General features: G+C 38.0%; 1 protein-coding gene across 1 annotated transcript; it reads left to right on the plus strand.

The window, feature by feature from the left end:
- Positions 1–540: 540 nt before the first annotated feature.
- On the plus strand, positions 541–20,230 carry ATP6V1B2 (ATPase H+ transporting V1 subunit B2). Its single transcript, XM_037496251.2, has 14 exons — positions 541–702; positions 5,597–5,652; positions 7,543–7,641; positions 9,024–9,117; positions 9,247–9,324; positions 10,095–10,234; positions 10,572–10,673; positions 11,021–11,118; positions 11,988–12,111; positions 13,737–13,887; positions 15,611–15,693; positions 16,390–16,494; positions 17,942–18,071; positions 18,576–20,230. Exons 1-14 carry the CDS (start codon positions 567–569, stop codon positions 18,713–18,715), a joined length of 1,536 nt encoding a protein of 511 aa, XP_037352148.1. The 5' UTR covers positions 541–566; the 3' UTR covers positions 18,716–20,230.

Here is a 20,230-nt window from a genome sequence, read left to right on the forward strand (position 1 = left end):
GATTCACCAGAGACAGAGCGGGGAGCAGAACAAGCAGACTGACTGAAACACACTGCTGAGGGGAGCAGAGGGAGAAACAGGAGAGGTCTGCCGCACCACGTGGGTCAGCTCCGTGGCCTGGGATCGAACTCGTGCTGCAGAGGCTGTGGCTTGCTTCATAGTGCGTTGCTTAACCCCTTGCGCCACCAGAGAGCCCTCGCCCCCTTTCCTCCCTTTATCTGCGTCCCTGCCCCCTCCTTTCTTGTCTTTCTGCCTTACATCTTGCCTTTATTTATCGTTCCTCTTTGGCATCTCCCTCTCTGGAGCCCCAGCCCTCCCTCCCAGCACGCTGGTCAGCTCCTCCGGCCGCGCGCCGGCTCCGCCCGCCCCGCGGAGCCGGGTCACGAGACAGCGGGCGGCGCGCCGGGCGAGGGGCGGGGTCTCCGCGGCGAGGGGCGGGGTCTCCGCGGCGAGGGGCGGGGTCTCCGCTGCGCCAATGGGTGGGGCCGCGTGCGCGGGCCATCCCTGTTATATCTGCGCCTGCGCGGCGCCGCTGCTGCGGGGCCGGTCGGGACGGAGGAGACAAGATGGCGCTGCGAGCGATGCGAGGGATCGTGAACGGGGCCGCGCCCGAGCTCCCCGTGCCCTCCAGCGGGCCTGTGGCGGGGTCTCGGGAGCAGGCGCTGGCAGTGAGCCGCAACTACCTCTCCCAGCCTCGCCTCAGTGAGTATCAGGGGGCGAGACGTAGCCTGTCTCTGCTGATTAGTGCAGCCCTTTGCTCCCACTCACCTGCTTAGCCTGCGGGTTGGTGGGGGGAGGGCTGCGGTCGTCTCGCTGTCTGTCCTTTGCCCACATAGCGCTCTGGAGAAAGGGATGTACGTGTCCTTTTCATTTCCGGGACATATGTGGGCCGAGGGCGAAAGCACCCACCGAAACGTTTCCCAGGGCTTGGGGGGCTCCTGACTACAGTGCGGCCTCCAACTTGGCTAGACTGGAGCCATCTCGAGCACTTGATGCCTGTCCCTGCGGGAGAGCCACCCCTTGTCACCCCGATGTTAGCCTTCTTCTGATCGCATTTGGTTATCCAGGGGGCGAGGGAACGCCCCTTCCCATCCCCTCCTCCTGCTGTGGACCTCTGGGCCGGTCTGCCACTCCCCCAGGTAGTGCCATCGCTGACGTGTGAGGCCTATGGTGCATGGAGGTCAGGCCAGCAGCCAGGGGGAGATGCGACTTCTTTCCTGGGGGGGCTGCTCTGCAGAACGACACCCAGATATCAAAGAACGCTGGGACTGAAAAGTACCCTTTAGATCATCTAGTCTAACCCTCTCATTTTACACTGAGAAGCCTAAGGTTCTGGGAGGGACAGGACTTGTGAAGGCTTTAGGCACCTAATTATTATTAGCAGAGGAAAAACTGAAATTCCAGGGTTCTTAATTCTCATTGGGCTTATTCTGCCATTACTCTTTTACTGACCAGTTAACCTAAGTTGTCTGAATGGAAGACTACCTTGGACGAAACCAAGCATCTTTCACCATATTATAAGTGTATATTCAAAACATATATGCATATGTGTGATTTTATAAAGGGCCTTAAAAATCCAGGTTTAAGTCACTGCTCAGCAGTTCTGAAAAGGTTCTTGATACTACACAGTATCATTGTGTAGCATCAGACCGCTTCACAGCATTCTTGGCAATTGGGTGTGAGGTTTGAAAATAGACACTCTTTGAAACTTGGGAAAGCAACCTATATTTCTCTGGGTGGCGGCACTATATTTGCACTGGTTAATTGCCAGAGAGCCTGCTTGTGGGTGGCTCATTGGTTAAAAAGAATTTCAGATGAAATGTCTGGGTGCTCTCCAGTCTGACTAATCCTATCCTAATCTGTCACTGGGTCATGTGATAGCAATGCAGGGTGAGAGCAAAGGAGAATGTTTGAACCAGAGTTGGTGCTTTTTTACTAGAAGTCATCTGACTTTACTCCTGTTGGGCATTTTTACCCACTGAAGTAAATCTCATAGGAAATGAATAGATGTTGCATTCTTATAGATTTTGATAATAACTTTATACCTAACAATTACAGATTCTCTTTCATGAATCACACTTGTGTGCTTTTCTTTGGGTAGAATACAAACATTAATGGTGCTTCTAAGAAAATAGTATATGAGTTTAATAGTGGGTTTTCATGTTTTCATTCATTGTCAATTCAGAGAGTATCCACTGAAATAATAACAGTTTACACGGCACTCCACAGTTAAGGTTGTAAACCCTTAAGGGAAATGGGTATGATTTCTTAATGCTCTGTGTGTGCTTAGCCTGTGAGTGTAGAACTCCAGATGAGGTTCCTTCTGACAGAATTGTTGCAACATAATGCTTAAAACTGAGGTGTGCAAACTTTAGAGGAGGAATCCTTTTTTGTATCCTTAGTGCTGAACCCAGAGGGTGTCTTGTAATTGTTTTATAACTTGTGTTTAAGCCCCTTGTTTTAATAACATAGATTCTTAAAATGGGTGAAATCAGAGTAGGGAATTGGGATACTTGACTGAGTTTCCTTTCAGTATTTTGGTTATTCTAAAAGGCATCGATGATGCCATACTTCTTATAATGATTACATTTGAGTATCATCTTTTTCCTATTTTGCCACATCTAGACTCCAGTAAATAATTTTAAATGCTTCTGAATAAATATTGGTCTAGTTGAAGGCTGATAATACCATTTAGGTATTATCTGTTATCATAGTTGCTTAGTGTGTGCTTTTTTTGAACAAAAGGATGGAGTAATATTGGCAGTTCCTCTGTATAAGTTGAATCCAGTTTTAAAACAGAATTATAGAGCCATTAATAAGACTTGAAAACTGAAATATGTAGGTTTGAAATAATCTTGAGTGCACTTTAGTTGAACTTTTAAAGTCACAGAAAAGAATACTTGACTTTCTTTTAAACTTTAAGCAAAGTTCAATAATATACATAGAATTTTATGTGCTAAACATTTTGAATTACATAGTGTCCATTGTTCTAGAGCAGCTGGATCAACTGACTTCTTATAAAGCAGAACTAGTCCAACAAAGAAGTCAAAGGAATCACTGGCCTGCCGTTTTATAGAACCCGAGTAACCACTCACTGTTCAGGGTGTGGGTCTCTACTATTCTTACACAACATAAGGTGGAGGCTAAAGGAATAGATCCCTTGTTGTGCAATGGCTGTCAAATTTTTTCTTTGAAAATTTCACAATCGCGAAGTGCCATTCTAGTGTTGAACAATCTCATATCCTGCAGGAGGAAGAGGATGTCATCTAAATATGTGCTGCTTAAAATCTTTGCAGATCTTGGTTTTTAAATGTTGCTCTGTATTTATTGCCTGTTTCGTAGACCAGAATCAAAGATATGACTTTTGGTTGTAATATGTGTTCAGTGTGTAATGTAAACACGCATCTGCTCTGTTGTGAAAAGTGCTTGCTCATCACCTGCAGATTCAAGTTCTTGTCAGGTGAATTCTTGCATTCAGGTTCTTGTTTAGAGTGGCCATTGTTTTGGTAAATAAAACTGTTTATGTAATTTGTGAATGGATTTTGACTTTTTTTTTTTTTTAAATGCACATCTTAATGTCTTTGGCTGCCGTAATACAAACTGGTATCTGCTTTGGGCTGTTAATGGTTATGGTGAGGACGACTGAGAAATATTGCTGACAGATGAAAGGTGGTTGTTGATATCATTTTTTCTGCCTTTTTTTTTTTCCTCAAATAGTTTTACTATCATGGAAAAGAGTTCCAGTTTGTATTTAAACTGTCCTCTAGTACCTATATGTAATCCAACTTCTAGGAACTCTGTCATATCTTTTTTTTAAAGATTTATTTATTTTTATGCAAGAACCGGGGTACAGGCCAGATTCGCGGGAGGGTGAAAGGATTCAGCAGAGACAGAGCGGGGAACAGAACAGGCAGACTGATGAAATACACTGCTGAGGGGAGCAGCGCGCGAGATAGGATAGGTCTTCTTTGCCATGTGGGATTCTCGCCAGCCGGCCAGGATTGAACCCACGCTGCAGAGGCTGCGGACATATTCACAGTGCGGCACTCAACCACCTGTGCCACCAGGGAGGCCCACTGTCATATCTTTTAATTATTCTGGAGACTGCTTGCAGAAATACAGGGTTCTAGAGTACCAGCCTTAGAATTAGGAGTGGGAAGCGGGAAACCAACAAACCAATCTTATTAACTGCACAAGTGGTGTTTGTGCTGTCATTTTTTGGAGTTGTTGGGTTCAGAGGGCAGGGTCCTTGGGTTCACTCTGGGAAAGGTTTCAGCAGAGCTCCCTTTCAGCAGCAGGAGGGAAGGTTCTCAGGTGAGTTTCTCCACCATACAGAGATGTTAGTTACATCCAAAGGGGCAAGTTTATTATAAAAGGGAGAGAAGAATAAAGGACACTTGCATAGACACAAAGGGGCAGAAAGGGCTTCCCTGAAAGGGATAGGTTTGCTAAGAGAGAGGCCTGCATTTTTTTTTTTTAAAAAAAGATACGCTTTTGATGGGATGTAGAATCTTGTCTTCTGTTACAGAAATTAGTTTTATTTCTTGTTTCCTGGAAAAGCAGTGACTAATGTTTTTTTCTGGGTCATGCCGTTTTGCTTGTGACTGACTGAACTTCCTAATTTTGAATGAGCTTGAAATTAAACACGAGATTCTGAAACATTGTGGTTGTAATGGTTAGAGGTTCAAAGGAGATACAAGTCTTGTGAAAAAGTAAATGGAATTTTGAGAACCTGAGGGATATTATTGATATGACATTTTATTCAAAAAATGAGTTACCTGTAAATCTCAAGTCTAGTTCCCCCTCCATGTCCTCCGACCTGCTCCCTCCCATCCACAGCAGTTTAATTTTTTTGTAAAGGTCCATGTTTCTGTTTTTAAAATCTGGGTTCTAAGAAAACATTTCCAATGTAACTCATTTTGCATTTACAAATGATAATTTTAGAGAGTCATTGTAAAACAGAATGTTTGGATTCTTTCTTTCAAAGAGTACAGTGAGGAAAATTTTTAAGAGTAGAAATTTTCAAAAGTATGAGATTATGTTAAAACAGTGGGGAGGATTTTCAGAAAAGCAGAAAATCAAACAATCTTTTTTATGTTTATTTTTTTTAAATATTATATATTTTTACATCATTTTTCATTTTTGCACAATGTATGCATTTTCATCTTGGTTATAGTCTCCATGCAATTCCCACCCGCCCTTGCTTTGATCTCACTCCCTCCTTTCTCTTTGAGGTAGGTTTCTCCTGTGCTTTCACAAGCCCTCTGTATACTTCTGTTAGAGCCCTCCAGCTTCTCCTTGTAAAACTGAGCTCTTGAAGGCGGGCTTTGTCTCTCTGTGCCTTAATTGTTTTTATATCCTGGATTCTTAAAACAATGCGACTTATGTTAATGATTCAAAATGTTTTGCTTGGATAAGGGTGGATTATGAAGTGAGATATACAGCAAGTTACTTAATTCCATGAAAAAGTTTATAGTTGTTTGTTGCATAATGTAATAAGTATGATAGAGCAGAGAGAAGTTTTTTGATAATACCAGAGATAATTTAGGCCGATGTCCTATTTGACTAAAACTGACTCTTCTATGTTTTTTTCCAGCATACAAGACAGTTTCAGGAGTCAATGGTCCACTAGTGATCTTAGATCATGTGAAGGTAATACAACTGCCATTATGTTTTAAACATTTATGAAATTGAAAATGTGACACTAAATTCTATTTATTATACTTTAATTTTACATTTTGATTTTTTAAGCATTCTTTCGCCTGAATATCAGTGCTATGTAGGATACAAGAGTTTTAGATCAATAGTCTTTAAGACAGGATTTTAGTACTAGATATACTGTTGAATTCTGTTTTTGGCCTAGAATCCCTTGTCTACAGAAAAAAAAAAGTCAACTCTAGCCACGGGTTTATTAGGAACAAAATGAAGCAATAATATTTGTGACTTTTATAATCTGTCAGGTATCATAAATATATGGTATCTTATAACTCATACTGTAGACTGCTATGTGTTAATATTTGTATTCTTTACTTAAGTTTAAGGATTTCTGAGTGAGACAATGTTGCTTATATCTTTGACGGCCTGCCACTGGTTCAAATAATGAATAACGAAGTAATTATCCCAGTGGTAACTAAAGATTAGTTTTTACATATTCAGTTTGTTATAAAAATCTTTAGTTATATGTTTTTAATATATCTGTGCAGAAGAATTATAAAACTATTAGTGTTACCTTACAAAAGAATGTGTAGAATATATTCTGCAATTGAATACACTAGGCTAAGTCTCCTTCCTGAGACTTATGTATGATCAGAATACATCAGAGAAAATAATTTTTATAATATGCTTTCTAGAACAGTAATTCTACATTAGTTGGTTAGTGTTGGGGTGGAGCTGGGGTGAGGGGAATGGGGGGAAGCACACAATAACTATAATTTGTTGGTAGAAGTAATGGCAGAAGTATGTTTGGCATGTGACCCCCCCAGGAAGCAAAAAATAAGTTGAAAACATTTCATAAAAAGGACAAAGTGCATTGTCTCTTCACCGTTATCACTAATATTTTTGTATATGACAAAGTGCATGTTTAAACTAATATGGGGAATAAGCATAGCAGGCTTACATTCTGGCCACAATTTCGTACTAGTCTCATTTCATTTAAGCCTCTATGTATAGAACTGAAACCGTATACAAGGTTTAGGAAGGTGGCCCACCAGTGTTTTGTGAATGAATGGAGTCTACTCTTTTATTTTTTGAGGAAAATACAGGATGCTTTTTTAGCTTCATTATTGTGTATATCTTCCCTTTTTTCTATATTCTTTATAACTATTAATTGTAAATATTAATTATATTCTTTATAACTATAACATTTTTGTACTCATCTTAAAATTTTAAAAATTTTAAAAGTCAAAAACTAAAAAAAAAAAACACACTAAAATGGGTTTTTCTCAATTGAAGCTGTACTCTAAACATTCAGTGAAATATTTTAGCTCTGTTAAATTACTTCCTCATATATTTACTAAGTCTTTCCTGTTTTGCCTTTCATCGCATCTTGCATTTATCCTTCACTTATTACTGTACTGTACCTGCTTCTACACCTCAAAAGGCTCCATGAAGGGTGGGTCCACCCACTGTTCACTATCACATTTTCTGTGCTGAGCTTAGTACTTTACATAATTGAAACAAATATTTTTAACTGTTTTCAGTACTATATTTAAAATTTTTTTAATTTAAATGTACTCATTTCTTTTAAAAAAAAAGGCCTCTTGAAAAGGAATAGAATAAAATTTTTCCTCTTAAAGCCTGTCTACTGCAGTCTGTAGCAAATAATATAACTAAAAAAGAGACTGTAGAAACTTTTCCATTTAAATCAAAACAAGATGAGGATACTTATAGTCATTACCACTATGTATTTGTCTTTGTGCTTGCAACCTCTGTTGGGGAGGTGGGGCATTGCTTATGCATCTATTCTATGATAGAGTTAGAGCATGTACAGTATTTGGGGTAAACTTTTAATTAATGTTGAACCATTAATTTTTTCCTACTTAGTTTCCCAGATATGCTGAGATTGTCCATTTGACATTACCAGATGGCACAAAGAGAAGTGGGCAAGTTCTCGAAGTGAGTGGATCCAAAGCAGTGGTTCAAGTAAGTATCACTTTCAAAACCTGGCCAGCTAAAGTTTTTCCTTATCACAAAAATACAAGGAACTGGGCCTCCCTGGTGGCGCAGCGGTTGAGCACTGGGTTGCGAGGCTGCCTACAGCCTCTGCAGTGCCGGTTCGATCCCCAGCTGCTCCCAGGCCACCGGAGGAGGGTCCCACATGGCGCACAGACCTCTCCTGCCGCCCACTGCTCCCCTCAGCAGTGTACTTCAGTCTGCCTGCTCTGCTCCCCGCTCTGGCTCTGGTGAATTCTCTCACCCTCCCACGCTTCTGACTGTACCCAGTGCTTGTATAAATAAATAAAAATAAATCAAAAAAAAAAATACAAGGAACATTGGATCGTTGGATAAGTATGTATTTGGAGATTGAGTATTGTCAGTGAGGGGAAAATTTATTTTTGCATGTTATTTTGCCAAATGTGAGCCATTTATAAAGCCACTCTAATATCAGATGGTTTCACTTATAGGAGGAATATAGGGCAACCAAATAAGGGGTCAGGGAAATCATAAGAAGAAGTAAAAAACCAAAATTAACAGGCAGCTATAAATCAGAGACATTCTTTAGTGAAAGGGAAGGGGAAAAGATAGAAATAGGGGAGGGAAGAGCACAAGGGACTATGGAGATGGTGCACGGGTGAATTGGTGGTGGGAATTTTAAGGCGACTACACCTGAGAAGAGAAAGCAAACATTATACAAACATTATACAGAAATGAACTATGATTTAAAATATATATAAATATGCTTTAAAATATATATAAATAAATAAATATTTTAAAAAAGCCATTCTAGCCCAATAGTGTTGCTAGTAAAATAGCTGCCTTTTTTTTTTTTTTTTTTTTATGAATAAAAATGAGGGAGCCAGTCACATAGAGAAATGGAAAGCAGAATTCACCAATTATGGAATGAAACCCAAACTACATCTAAGTCAGTTCCTTTAAATTTTCTCTTATAAATTCTGGTTTTTAATGTCACTGATTATGGTAAATGCCATTTTTCTCAATCAAAACATTCCCCTAAAAGAGTCAGCAAAACTTCCATAAAGGTAAATTCTTATGGTAAATTCTTTTTTTGGCTTTGTGGGGCCACCTAAGGGCTCTGAGGCATATTCTTCTTCCTTTGTTTCCTTTCTTTTTGGGGGGAAAAAAGGGATAAAATATTTTAGCTTGCTTGATGGATTTAGCTTGCAAGTGTGAATAACCTTTGGTCTAGAGATTGAGGATTTGGTTTGTCACTGTGAACATTTTTTTATGTTAGAAATAGCATACCCTTGTATATTTTACTTTTTATAAGCTCTTAACAGACAGAATTTCAGTGCATATTTATTAAAATTCCTTTTACCTTTGTCATTACTTCTCTTCCACAATAGGTATTTGAAGGAACCTCAGGTATAGATGCCAAGAAAACATCCTGTGAGTTTACTGGAGATATTCTCCGAACGCCAGTGTCTGAAGATATGCTTGGTAAATAGATTTTGTTATTCATTCTTAACAGAAATCTGTTTTCTTTTTAATGTATTCCCATAATTTTTTTAAAAACTTCAAATATTTAAAAGTTACTATCTACACTCATATCTTGTTACTGTTTCATAGGTCGAGTATTCAATGGATCAGGAAAACCCATTGATAGAGGCCCTGTTGTACTGGCTGAAGACTTCCTTGATATCATGGGTAAGGGCAGTAAATGGATTTGTTTGTTTGAGGGAAAATAGCATCTGTTTGTCCTATACCTCTACCAGATAGTGATGTTTTGATGGTTTAAGTAGATAACCAACATTATCCATATTTAGTTAATTATCATTTAGTATGCATGCTGCCGAAGTGAGCAGTAATTATAATTTAATAAAATTATTTTTATACAGGTTATCCTAAAATTTACATAAAATATCTTAAGTAATTTTTTTAAAGATTTATTTATGCATACAGGAACTGGGGTACGGGTCAGGGGTGTGGGGGAGTGGTGAGAGGATTCACCAGAGACAGAGTGGGGAACAGAACAGGCAGACTGACTGAAATACACTGCTGAGGGGAGCATTGGGTGTGTCAGGAGAGGTCTGCTGGGCCATGTGGGTCACCTCCCTGGCTGGGTATTGAACTTGTGCTGCAGTGACTGCGCATAGCTTCATAGGGCTGCATCTTAACCCCTTGCACCACCAGGGAGCCCCAAAATATCTTTGAGCATTATAAAATATCACTAGTGTTTATCTGAAATGTAAATAGTAAAGCCACAGCCTTGAAATTAGGATTTCTCTCTTATTTGCTATATATTTATTTCACTTTAGAACTTGAATTCTGCTACCCTGTATTTCATGAATCTATGCAAGATAAATGGAAAGTTTAAGCAATTTCAGCTTTCAAAAATAACTGATTTTTTTTAGAGTAGAAAGAATTACTTTATATATACAGACATACTAAAATTTACCCTTTTGGAAATGCATTAGGCCAGCCAATCAATCCTCAGTGTCGAATCTACCCAGAGGAGATGATTCAGACCGGCATTTCAGCCATAGATGGCATGAACAGTATTGCTAGGGGGCAGAAAATTCCAATCTTCTCTGCTGCTGGCTTACCACACAACGAGGTAAGGACTAGGATCTGTTTGGTGTAAAATTTAACAAGATTTCCTAAATGCTTTGTATCAGTCAAGGGCTTTCAAAATAGATACCCAGTGTTATTCTCTATGCAATATTATTGTTTCTGTAATCCAGTTACATTGAATCTTTGTCATGCATGATGTGTCTTTTTATTTACTCTTAAAAAGCTTTGCAAAAAGTACAGAATAGTTTTGTTGAATAAAATCCTCTAAAACATCCCCGTTTCATTTGTAATTGCAATTCCAAAAAGTATAGAATAAAAGTTACTTTGTTATAGAAATGTTATTTTAGATTTCATTGCGATTCTTTTGTATTATTCATCAGATTGCAGCTCAAATCTGTCGCCAGGCTGGTTTGGTAAAGAAATCCAAAGATGTAGTGGACTATAGTGAGGAAAATTTTGCAATTGTTTTTGCTGCTATGGGTGTAAGTATATTTTTTTTGTTGTTGTTTTAAAAATAATGACACTTAATAATTGTGTATGTTACTAGAACAGTGTTGAAAAATACATGTGTATTGTTGAATTTATCTCTAGGTAGAGTAGTTGCAGTTTGGCATTTTGGGCAAACTAAGGATTTGTTATTTGACTGAAATTTTAGAACAGTTCTCTTTTGTGCCCAAAGTAAGCTATTTTCTCTGTTGGCTTTTGTGAAAAAATTCGGGGCATTTCAAACTTTAAGAGAAGGAACTATGTAGATCCATAACTTGCCTTTCTCAATATGAATATTGAGAATTTTTCTTTTCCCAACGCTGATGAACTCATTACTATTTAGGTAAACATGGAAACTGCTCGGTTCTTCAAATCTGACTTTGAAGAAAATGGCTCAATGGACAATGTCTGCCTCTTTTTGAACTTGGCTAATGACCCAACGTAAGTAAATAATTTCTTTTTTTTCACCCAGGCTTCTGCTCAAAAATGTCACCTAAGATAGGGATGTAAAAATGCATTAGTGAAAGCAACATGGTCCCAGGAGTACTGTAACTCTTTGTTTAAATTCCACACCTACTACTACTTTTTTTTTTTTAAAGATTTATTTATGCATACAAGAGCTGAGGTGCAGGCCAGAGGAACACTGGGTGAGAGGATTCACCAGAAACAGTGGGGACCAGATCAGGTGTATCTACTGAAATACACTGCTAAGGGAAGCAGCAGGTGTGTCAGGAGAGGTCTGCTGGGCCATGTGGGTCACCTCCCTGCCTGGGAATCGAACTCATGCTGCAGTGGCTGCGGGAAGCTTCGTAGTGCTGAGGCTTAACCCCTTGCACCACCAGGGAGGTGCCCCCTACTTCTTCCTAATAGTTAATTTGGCTTTGGGCAAATCATTTACTCTTTAATGTGACAAATAATACTTGTCTCATAGGTTGTTGTGCATATTTATTTAATAAGCTGCTATGTATAAAATACCTAACACAGTGGATACTCAATAAATGATCTTTTTTCTCTCATGAGAAATTGAGCCCCTATTCTATCCCTCCCTCCCTGTCCCTTTTTCAGTTTTGAAAACCATGTATTTCTGAAAACTTATGGGACACTCATAAAATAACTTTGTGGCACTAGTGATTATTACTATATAAATTTTTAAAATAACTGTCTTAATGATTTTTAAAGTAATAATTGCTTTACCATCCTCATTTTCTTTAAAACTTTAAAAGGGAAAGTGTACTATTACTTCCAGAATCATTTTGTTTTATTTTTAGCCTTTTTGTTTGAGTGACCTAGGACTTAATGTTCCATTTCAGTATTGAGCGAATTATCACTCCTCGCTTGGCTCTAACCACAGCCGAATTTCTTGCCTATCAATGTGAGAAACATGTATTGGTTATCCTAACAGACATGAGTTCTTATGCTGAAGCACTTCGAGAGGTAATTTTTTTCTCAATTCAAATAGATTTAATTTTTAGGGTTATCTTGTTCTTTAATCATGTTTTTAAAACTTTATTGCTTATAAGTAGAATGCCTTAACCAAAAAAGGAAAAGTACAACTTACTTTCTGTCTGTTAATTTAGTTGAAATGCTAGAGGATGAGATTTAAAGTATTAGCCTATTAAAAGTAAATTTAAAAGTAAAATTTTAACCTATATATCATTTCTGTCATAGTCTCCATGGTTAAGCTTGATTTCTGAAAGAAGAAATGATGCCAGCAATTTATTCCCTTGCTCTCCCAGGAAGTTCTTTCTTTGTCTAGACTTTAATTTTCTAATACTTTTCAAAATTCTGTTTTTAATGGAATTTAACAAATAATTTTATTTAAATAAAATAAGACCATATTTATCTGACAGCAACCTCTTTAGAATGTATTCCTTCAGAAAAATCAGTGTTTATTTAGGAACAATGTTAAAATTATAGTATTTATCACCCAGATGTTTGGGGTGTTTGTTCTAATGTAAGTTGTTGGAATTTTGAATAAGTTACTCTTTTAAGCATGTCAAAAGGGAGACACTTCTAAACAGATATGCTATATAGGTATCTTGCTTCTTAAAATTCCCTAAGCCTCATTACCATGTCTCATTCTGCTACTGTGCTGTTTCAAACTAGTGCATTTTCAGACTGTTACCCCGTCCATGACAGACCAGTTTTCTAAACAATAAAATGAGTTATTAAAGTAAAATTGTTTAAAATACGTGACTTACAAGTCCACATTTTTAAAATTCAGCAGACATAAAATTATTCTGTCAAAATGCTATTAAAGTTTTCTAAATAGCTTTTTCTGAATCTTGTTTTCTATATTGTTGCACATTGGTAGAAGTTGGTCTGCGGACAACATTGAATAGCACTACTGTAGCCCTCTTTGAGAGGTACCAAAAATAGCACTTAAATGGTACATTTAATGCTTTAGGGTTCTTGGTGATTGTAGATTGATATATAATGTTCTTGTCTGTGTGCCTCTAAGAGAAAGACCTCTTACTACTTATTTTGTGCAGAGACTGAACTTCTAGCTGGGAGGTCTTAGGAAACTATTTTTCTGACCTTTATTACAAGTGTCTGTTGGGGTTAATAACATAACCTTTCTCATAGGACTGTTGAGAGGGTCAAATAATATATGTAAAATACCTCAAATGATTCTTGGTATGCCTATGTGTTATTTCATTTTGAGGTTTTCAGGATTAGCTGACATAAATATGGCAAGATCTGCATCATGAGATAAATCTTTTGACCCAAGCAATGTTCTTTGGACTTTAAAATTAACTACCTTTGATTTATACAACTGCAAGCAGCTTTCCTTCTAATAAACTATTTGAAGATTTGCATCATGGCATTATAATTTTAGCAAAAAATTTTCTGGTCCCCAATTATCAACATTTTTGTTGCAAAATAATTTGAACTTGCATTGCTGAAAGATTTTTCTACATTATCTCTTAGATACGGTATTTTAAGTGAGTAGGATGATATTTTCAATAATGAAATATGGCATGTTAATACAAACATGTTCTAACTAAGCTTTACTTTTCATATTCTGGTATGTGATATCCTCCTTGACTTATTGTCAGGTTTCAGCAGCCAGGGAAGAGGTTCCTGGTCGGCGAGGTTTTCCAGGTTACATGTATACAGATTTAGCCACAATATATGAACGCGCTGGTCGAGTGGAAGGTAGAAATGGCTCTATTACTCAAATCCCTATTCTCACCATGCCTAATGATGGTAAGTTTTTGCTCTGTGGATTACAACCAACCTAATCATTATACAGACTTTATTTCTAAGACAGAGGACCCTTTACCTTTTTGAGTTGAACTTATTTTTGAAAGCTTATCCTCTAAGAGTCTACCTTAACTAGTTGTTTGTGCCTAAATAAAACTTTTCATTTGAAAACTGCCCATAGTAATTATTATCCTTTCGTGGTAGAAAAAGAGAGGTTTTTTGCAACTTCAGTTTTTATTTGTAGGGTACTATTGAATTCCTGCTATTTGCAGAACACTGGTCTAGATACAAGCAATTTTTTTAAATGAATTATATTTTCTCCTTTATGTTGTTACTCAACCTAATTGGATATTTTCTTTCTATGTGCAGCAGTAATTTAAGGCAGCTTATGTTAAGTGCCAAATGAAGAGCATACATAGTAATGGCATAAGTCTAGAGACAGAACGATCGCCAAAGACTGGTTAAATATTACTTTCTTTTACTATGTATGTAAAAGCTCACGATACAAGCTTGTCTGAATATGTACTTGTAGTCAGGATGGCTCCTGGGATCACACTCTTTAGCATCTCTTATTGCCTTTCTGTCTTTATATCATATTTTAAAAAGCACTTCCTTCTCCAAGGTATTTTCTTCTGTAGAGCTTACAGTCACTAATCGAGCACTCTTCTAAGTGCCTTGTAAACAGGAACTCATTTGCTACTCACAGTAACTTTGAGGTGGGTGCTCAAATCTGAGGCACAGGGATATTATAATCTGTCAAGGTTAGGATAGGCAATTTGAAATTCATGAGTCACACACAACAAGTCACATTTAACAAACATGAAAATGTCTTGTTTTGGTGTTCTTCTGGGTGCTGCCTGCATGGTGTTGCTTTACTTGTTCACCATCCTTGTAATTTCCATGTCGAAATACTGCGCTGAAATAACTTATAAACTAAAACACAAGAATATTCTCTACATCATCTTGGCAAATCTCTGCAAGAGATATTTTTGTTTAAAATATAACTATATATATATTTGGGGAGAGATTATATAACTGGGACAGATTATATAACTAGCAGAACTAGGTTTTTTTGGGGCTTTTTTTTTTTATTTTTAAGATTTATTTATTTATGCATACAAGAGCCAGGGTACAGGCCAGAGGTGTCGGTGGTGAGAGGATTCACCAGAGACAGAGTGGGGAACAGAACAGGCAGACTGACTGAAATACACTGATGAGAGGAGCAGCGGGCGAGACAGGAGAGGTCTGCTGTGCCATGTAGGTAGCTCCCTGTCAGACCGGGGATCGAACTCTTGCTGCAGAGGCTGTGGATTGCTTCATAGTGCTGTGCTTAACCCCTTGTGCCACCAGGGAGGCACAAGAACTGGTATTTTTTTAATGAGTGCCTCTAGCTTATGTCATATACCAACACATCTTACTGTGCTGCAACCAAACAAATTAAACTGGTATGGCAACCACTACTGTCCACGTTTGTCTAAGTCCTGAGGTGAATTAAAATTAGAAATGAAGTTTTTCAGTTACATTAACCACATTTCAAGTGCTCAGTAGTCACATTCAGCTAGTAGCTACCATATTGGGCAGCACAAATATAGAACTTTTATGTCATTGCAGAAGATTATTTTATTTAGCAATGTTCTAGGTAATGTTGTAAGGTAATACAGATTGACTTCTGTATGATTGATTATATGCGATGACCAATTTAATGTCACATGTTTTCCTCTGGTAGATATCACTCACCCCATCCCTGACTTGACTGGATATATTACAGAGGGGCAAATATATGTGGACAGACAGCTGCACAACAGACAGGTATTTGACATTGTAGTGATGCTGTAAAGCTCACAGATCTACTCTTCAATTATTCTTTAGTGACTTTGACTTTGTTCTGAAAACTATTTTGTTCAGAAAATATCAACTTGAATAGTTTTTAATATGACTATCAAATTGTTGTTTCTGGATACTAAAATCTGGATGTGTATAAATGTGCCAGAATTAAGAATTAAATTTTACTCTTCTTATGCCTTAACATAAAACCAGTTATTTTAACTTTTTTTGGATAATTCTTTCCCATAATGGTATAATCTGCCAATCTTGTTATTAATAGGAAGAGAGACATTTGAGAGTTCTTTAATGAACGGTGGCTTCTACTGTCAGCTTTTATGTGAAATTATTGTTAATTTTTTTATGTATTTGGTTTTATGAGTCAGAGTTCACAAGAACATTTATATTTAGATTTGATACTGCTAATACTACAAGGCAGATATTGAAAATGTATAATATAATCATATCCCGCTTCATAGGTTTTCACTTTTTGTCTCCAAAAAATATATTACACCAGAAAGTGTTTCTTACTACCTCTTCTTCCCATGAAAACATATTAGAATTCATCTGGGAAACGAATGCAGACATTTTATGTAATTTAAGGAATAGTAATGAGTTTTGAAATGCTTCATTACTACAGATAAAGGTTGAATTGTGAATATAAATGCTTTTTTTCTCCCCAAGATTTACCCACCCATTAATGTGCTACCCTCATTATCACGGTTAATGAAATCTGCTATTGGAGAAGGTATGACCAGAAAGGATCATGCCGATGTGTCTAACCAGCTGGTATGTATATCCTCTTAAGAATGATGCTTAAAGAGATTAACTAAGTTTCTCAGTCCATTCTTTCTATGGTCTGATACCTTTTGTCTTTCTCTTGTAGAACTTTTCTTCTCCCTGATCCAAGTAGGATTTTAATAGAAGCTTGTCATGGAATGTATAGTCATTCATTAGAACCAAGCAGTCATTTCTCATGAGGGTAGATGATTAAAAATCATGCTTGAAACCTACTTTTAATGCTATTTAAGGAAGTTTCTAAATAAAAAAAAAAACAAGCCATCAGTTCATTTTAAACTTTTTTAGTAAGCTTAGTCCTTTTCCTGGAAGAATGCTGTGATATATTTCTTTCTTGACATTTTTTTTTTTTTTTTTTAGTATTTTCAGATTTTTTTTTTTTTTTTTAAAGATTTATTTATTTATACAAGCACTGGGTACAGTCAGAAGCGCGGGAGGGTGAGAAAATTCACCAGAGGCAGATCAGGGAGCAGAGCAGCCAGAAGGACCGAAGTACACTGCTGAGGGGAGCAGCGGGCGGCAAGAGAGGTCTGCACGCCATGTGGGACCCTCCTCTGGTGGCCGGGGAGCAGCTGGGAATTGAACCGGCGCTGCAGAGGCTGTGGGCAGCTTCGCAACCCAGCGCTCAACTGCTGCGCCACCGGGGAGGCCCTCTTTCTTGACATTTTGAGCAGTCACCAGAACACGAAAGGATATCGTTTTATATGTTTAGTCAAGTCCTTATTTCTTTTTAAGATTTATTTATTTATGCATACGAGAACTAGGTACAGGTCAGAGGTGCAGAGGTGAAAGGATTCACCAGAGACAGAGTGGGAAACAGAACAGGCAGACTGACTGAAATACACTGCTGAGGGGAGCAGCGGGCGAGTCAGGAGAGGTCTCCTGAGCCATGTGGGTAGTTCCCTGGCCGGGGATCAAACTCATGCTGTAGTGGCGCGGATAGCTTCACAGTGCTGTGCTTGTGCCACCAGGGAGGCCCAAGTCCTCAGTTTCTTTAGTCATATGAGATAGTACACCAAATACAAATTAAAAAAAAAATTTTTTTTTCTTGAGTATAAAGTTGAAGTGCTAAATCTATTGATACCACAAATATTATTATTGAATAGAATTTTGAGATGGAGTTCTCCATGGTAACAAGTATGACTTCTGGTTTTCAAATGGTTTTTTAAATGTGAGTTCACTAAGACATTGAGGGAGTCTATTTTTCTAGTGTTAAAAATGTCTACATTTTACATGTGTGAATATCCCCTTTGAGTGAGACTTCTTGATAATAATAAATCCTGATACCATATGAACTCTTATTTTTGTGATTATGAGATTTCCTCTGTGAAATTACCTTCTAATGTAGATAGCCCTAGCAGTACTCTTAAAAAGCCCAGATTACTGTCAACATCTGTAAACTCTTGTCTTTGTTCTTATGAACCTTTTTTCTCTCTAGTATGCATGTTATGCTATTGGTAAAGATGTACAAGCCATGAAAGCCGTAGTTGGAGAAGAAGCTCTTACCTCAGATGACCTTCTTTACTTGGAATTTCTGCAGAAGTTTGAGAGGAACTTTATTGCTCAGGGTAAGATGAATATTTTGTTAGAAACATAAGCCACCTTTTTTCCCTGTCTGAGAGAACTTGTATTGCTATCTGTATGGTTTTATTACTGATTAGAGAAGAGGTACTTCTGAGTGCCTGTCATGTCTGTGCACTTGGGTTTCTGTCTTGCGCTCCATTGTCCAATTATTTTTCGTCCGTCTTATTTTCCCCTCCTTACATCCAGCCTCCTGCTCTGCTGCCACCGTGCACTTCTTCCTCATAACCTCTTGACAACCAATTCCTCTGGCTTTTGTATTTCTTTGACAATACTTTCTAGCCCGCAGGCCTCTCTTTTTTCTCTGATTCCTGATGGTACTTACTTCATCCTCATTTCACATTCCACAGTTGCATCCTGTCTTGGGATACCTGACTCCTCTCTTCTTTATACTTCATGCTCACAATGTTAGTCATAGGCTAAACACTGAATAGCACTAAGAAATTGGAAGTAGTTTGCCTTTATTCATTCAGTCTCAATTTTTTTGTAAGGTCCTTACGAAAACCGCACTGTCTATGAGACTTTGGACATTGGCTGGCAGCTACTCCGAATCTTCCCCAAAGAAATGCTGAAGAGAATCCCTCAGAGCACCCTGAGTGAATTTTACCCTCGAGACTCTGCAAAACATTAGCTGCTGTTTCATCGCTGGCTCGATACTCTTGTGACATACTAGTTCTGTTTTCTTTATTCCTTTTGCACTCTCCCACCCCCACCTTTGTGCTGGAGTTTACTGTGTTACCGTGTAATTAAAAACAAAGAATAGGTAACATATTGTGCCAGTGTTGCAATGTTTTAAACTGCTAACAGATTTAAAAATATCTCCTATTCAGAAAACCTGGATTTTCAGTGCTTTGTTTAAAGTAGCTGCCGGGGTGAAGGTGAGGTTTCCTTATTGGTGTATGTATTTGTACATAGTGGTGTAGTTACTTGCCTAATAATGTCCTTGTTATTTGGATCTCCTAGACCTTACCTTGAAACCCCCTCAAGAAAATCAGTCTTTGAAGTTTATGATACTTTGATCTCCAAATTAGGGGCACAATCAGGTCTGAAAGATTCCACTTGGAAGAGCCAAGAGGGTCTTTCCTGCGCAGTGGTGTTCAGACTGCTGTGTACCTCCAGTCCTATGCTGCTCTAAGCAGATGACTTTTACTGTCCACCTGTTCTTTCTTATTTAATGAGTAGACTGGAAAAGGAGTTTCCTTTCCTCATTTTTATTTATATATGAGTTCTGACTCCTGTGTCTCACTGTTCTCCCTCCCTCTGGGTAGCAGAATCATGCAGCTTTTATACAGCTGGCATGATCTGATGGTTGTGAGATGCTTTTTCTTCTTGGGTTTCTGTGCAGAGGAATCACATAATTAAAATAAATAGCATTGCTTTGTAAGAGTTGGGGTACAATAAAAAATAAGGAAGGAAAGAAAACCTACATCTGTTCTACATTCTGACATGCTATCAGTGGGTATAAATTTCTAAAGTGTTTACCAGATGCTGAAAGGCAAGGCGGAGAGGAGAAGGCTCTTCTGTTAATGGGTATTTTAAACTGAAAAATCCTGTGTTTGGTTCTGCTTTCTGACCTGTCTTTGCCTTTTCAGGATAATCTTGTGGAACAAGTGATAGTGTTTAAAAGCTTTAGCATTTTAATTCCTGTTCTCTCTGCTGTGATCCCTAAACTGTCTTCCATGCACTCCTGCCATGTCTGCTCTTTTGACCTCTGTGCAATAGCAGCTTCTCTACTCTGTGCATTCCATTTCTGAGAGTTGTGTAAAGTTCTTCACTTTATTTCTCTAAGGGTGAAAGGGGTGGGGGTTGGGTCAGCATGATTATATTTTAATGTAGAAGATGTGACATCTGGATCATACAAAATGAAAATAAATGTTATATTAAATGGAAGCTACTTAAAATGACTCTGTATCTTCTAATTAGAAAAGCAGTATACACAAGCAAATATATAACAATGCCTCTCGATTCGCTCTGTTGAATATCATAACCAGTATGTGAGCTAACCCCCTGTGTTATCGGAATATAGCCTATATTTTCTACTCTCTCACTCTTTCAGGCTGCCCTTTTAAGTTCTTTTCAGTAATCTATTCCAACATATGTAGTTTGATTTAAGGTTTACTTACTACAGGTGTTCCATAACATTCTT

The sequence above is a fragment of the Talpa occidentalis genome, unplaced genomic scaffold (genome assembly GCF_014898055.3).
Source record: "Talpa occidentalis isolate TD23 unplaced genomic scaffold, MPIMG_talOcc4v2.1 talOcc4.8, whole genome shotgun sequence".
NCBI lineage: Eukaryota > Metazoa > Chordata > Mammalia > Eulipotyphla > Talpidae > Talpa > Talpa occidentalis.

Excerpts from the sequence above, each read along its gene's own strand:
- ATP6V1B2 (XM_037496251.2), top strand. The coding sequence starts at position 567 with ATGGCGCTGCGAGCGATGCGAGGGATCGTGAACGGGGCCGCGCCCGAG. Across the intron at positions 9,118-9,246 it reads AGTGTCTGAAGATATGCTTG|GTCGAGTATTCAATGGATCA; the intron begins GTAAATAGATTT and ends ACTGTTTCATAG. Across the intron at positions 16,495-17,941 it reads CCGATGTGTCTAACCAGCTG|TATGCATGTTATGCTATTGG; the intron begins GTATGTATATCC and ends TTTTCTCTCTAG.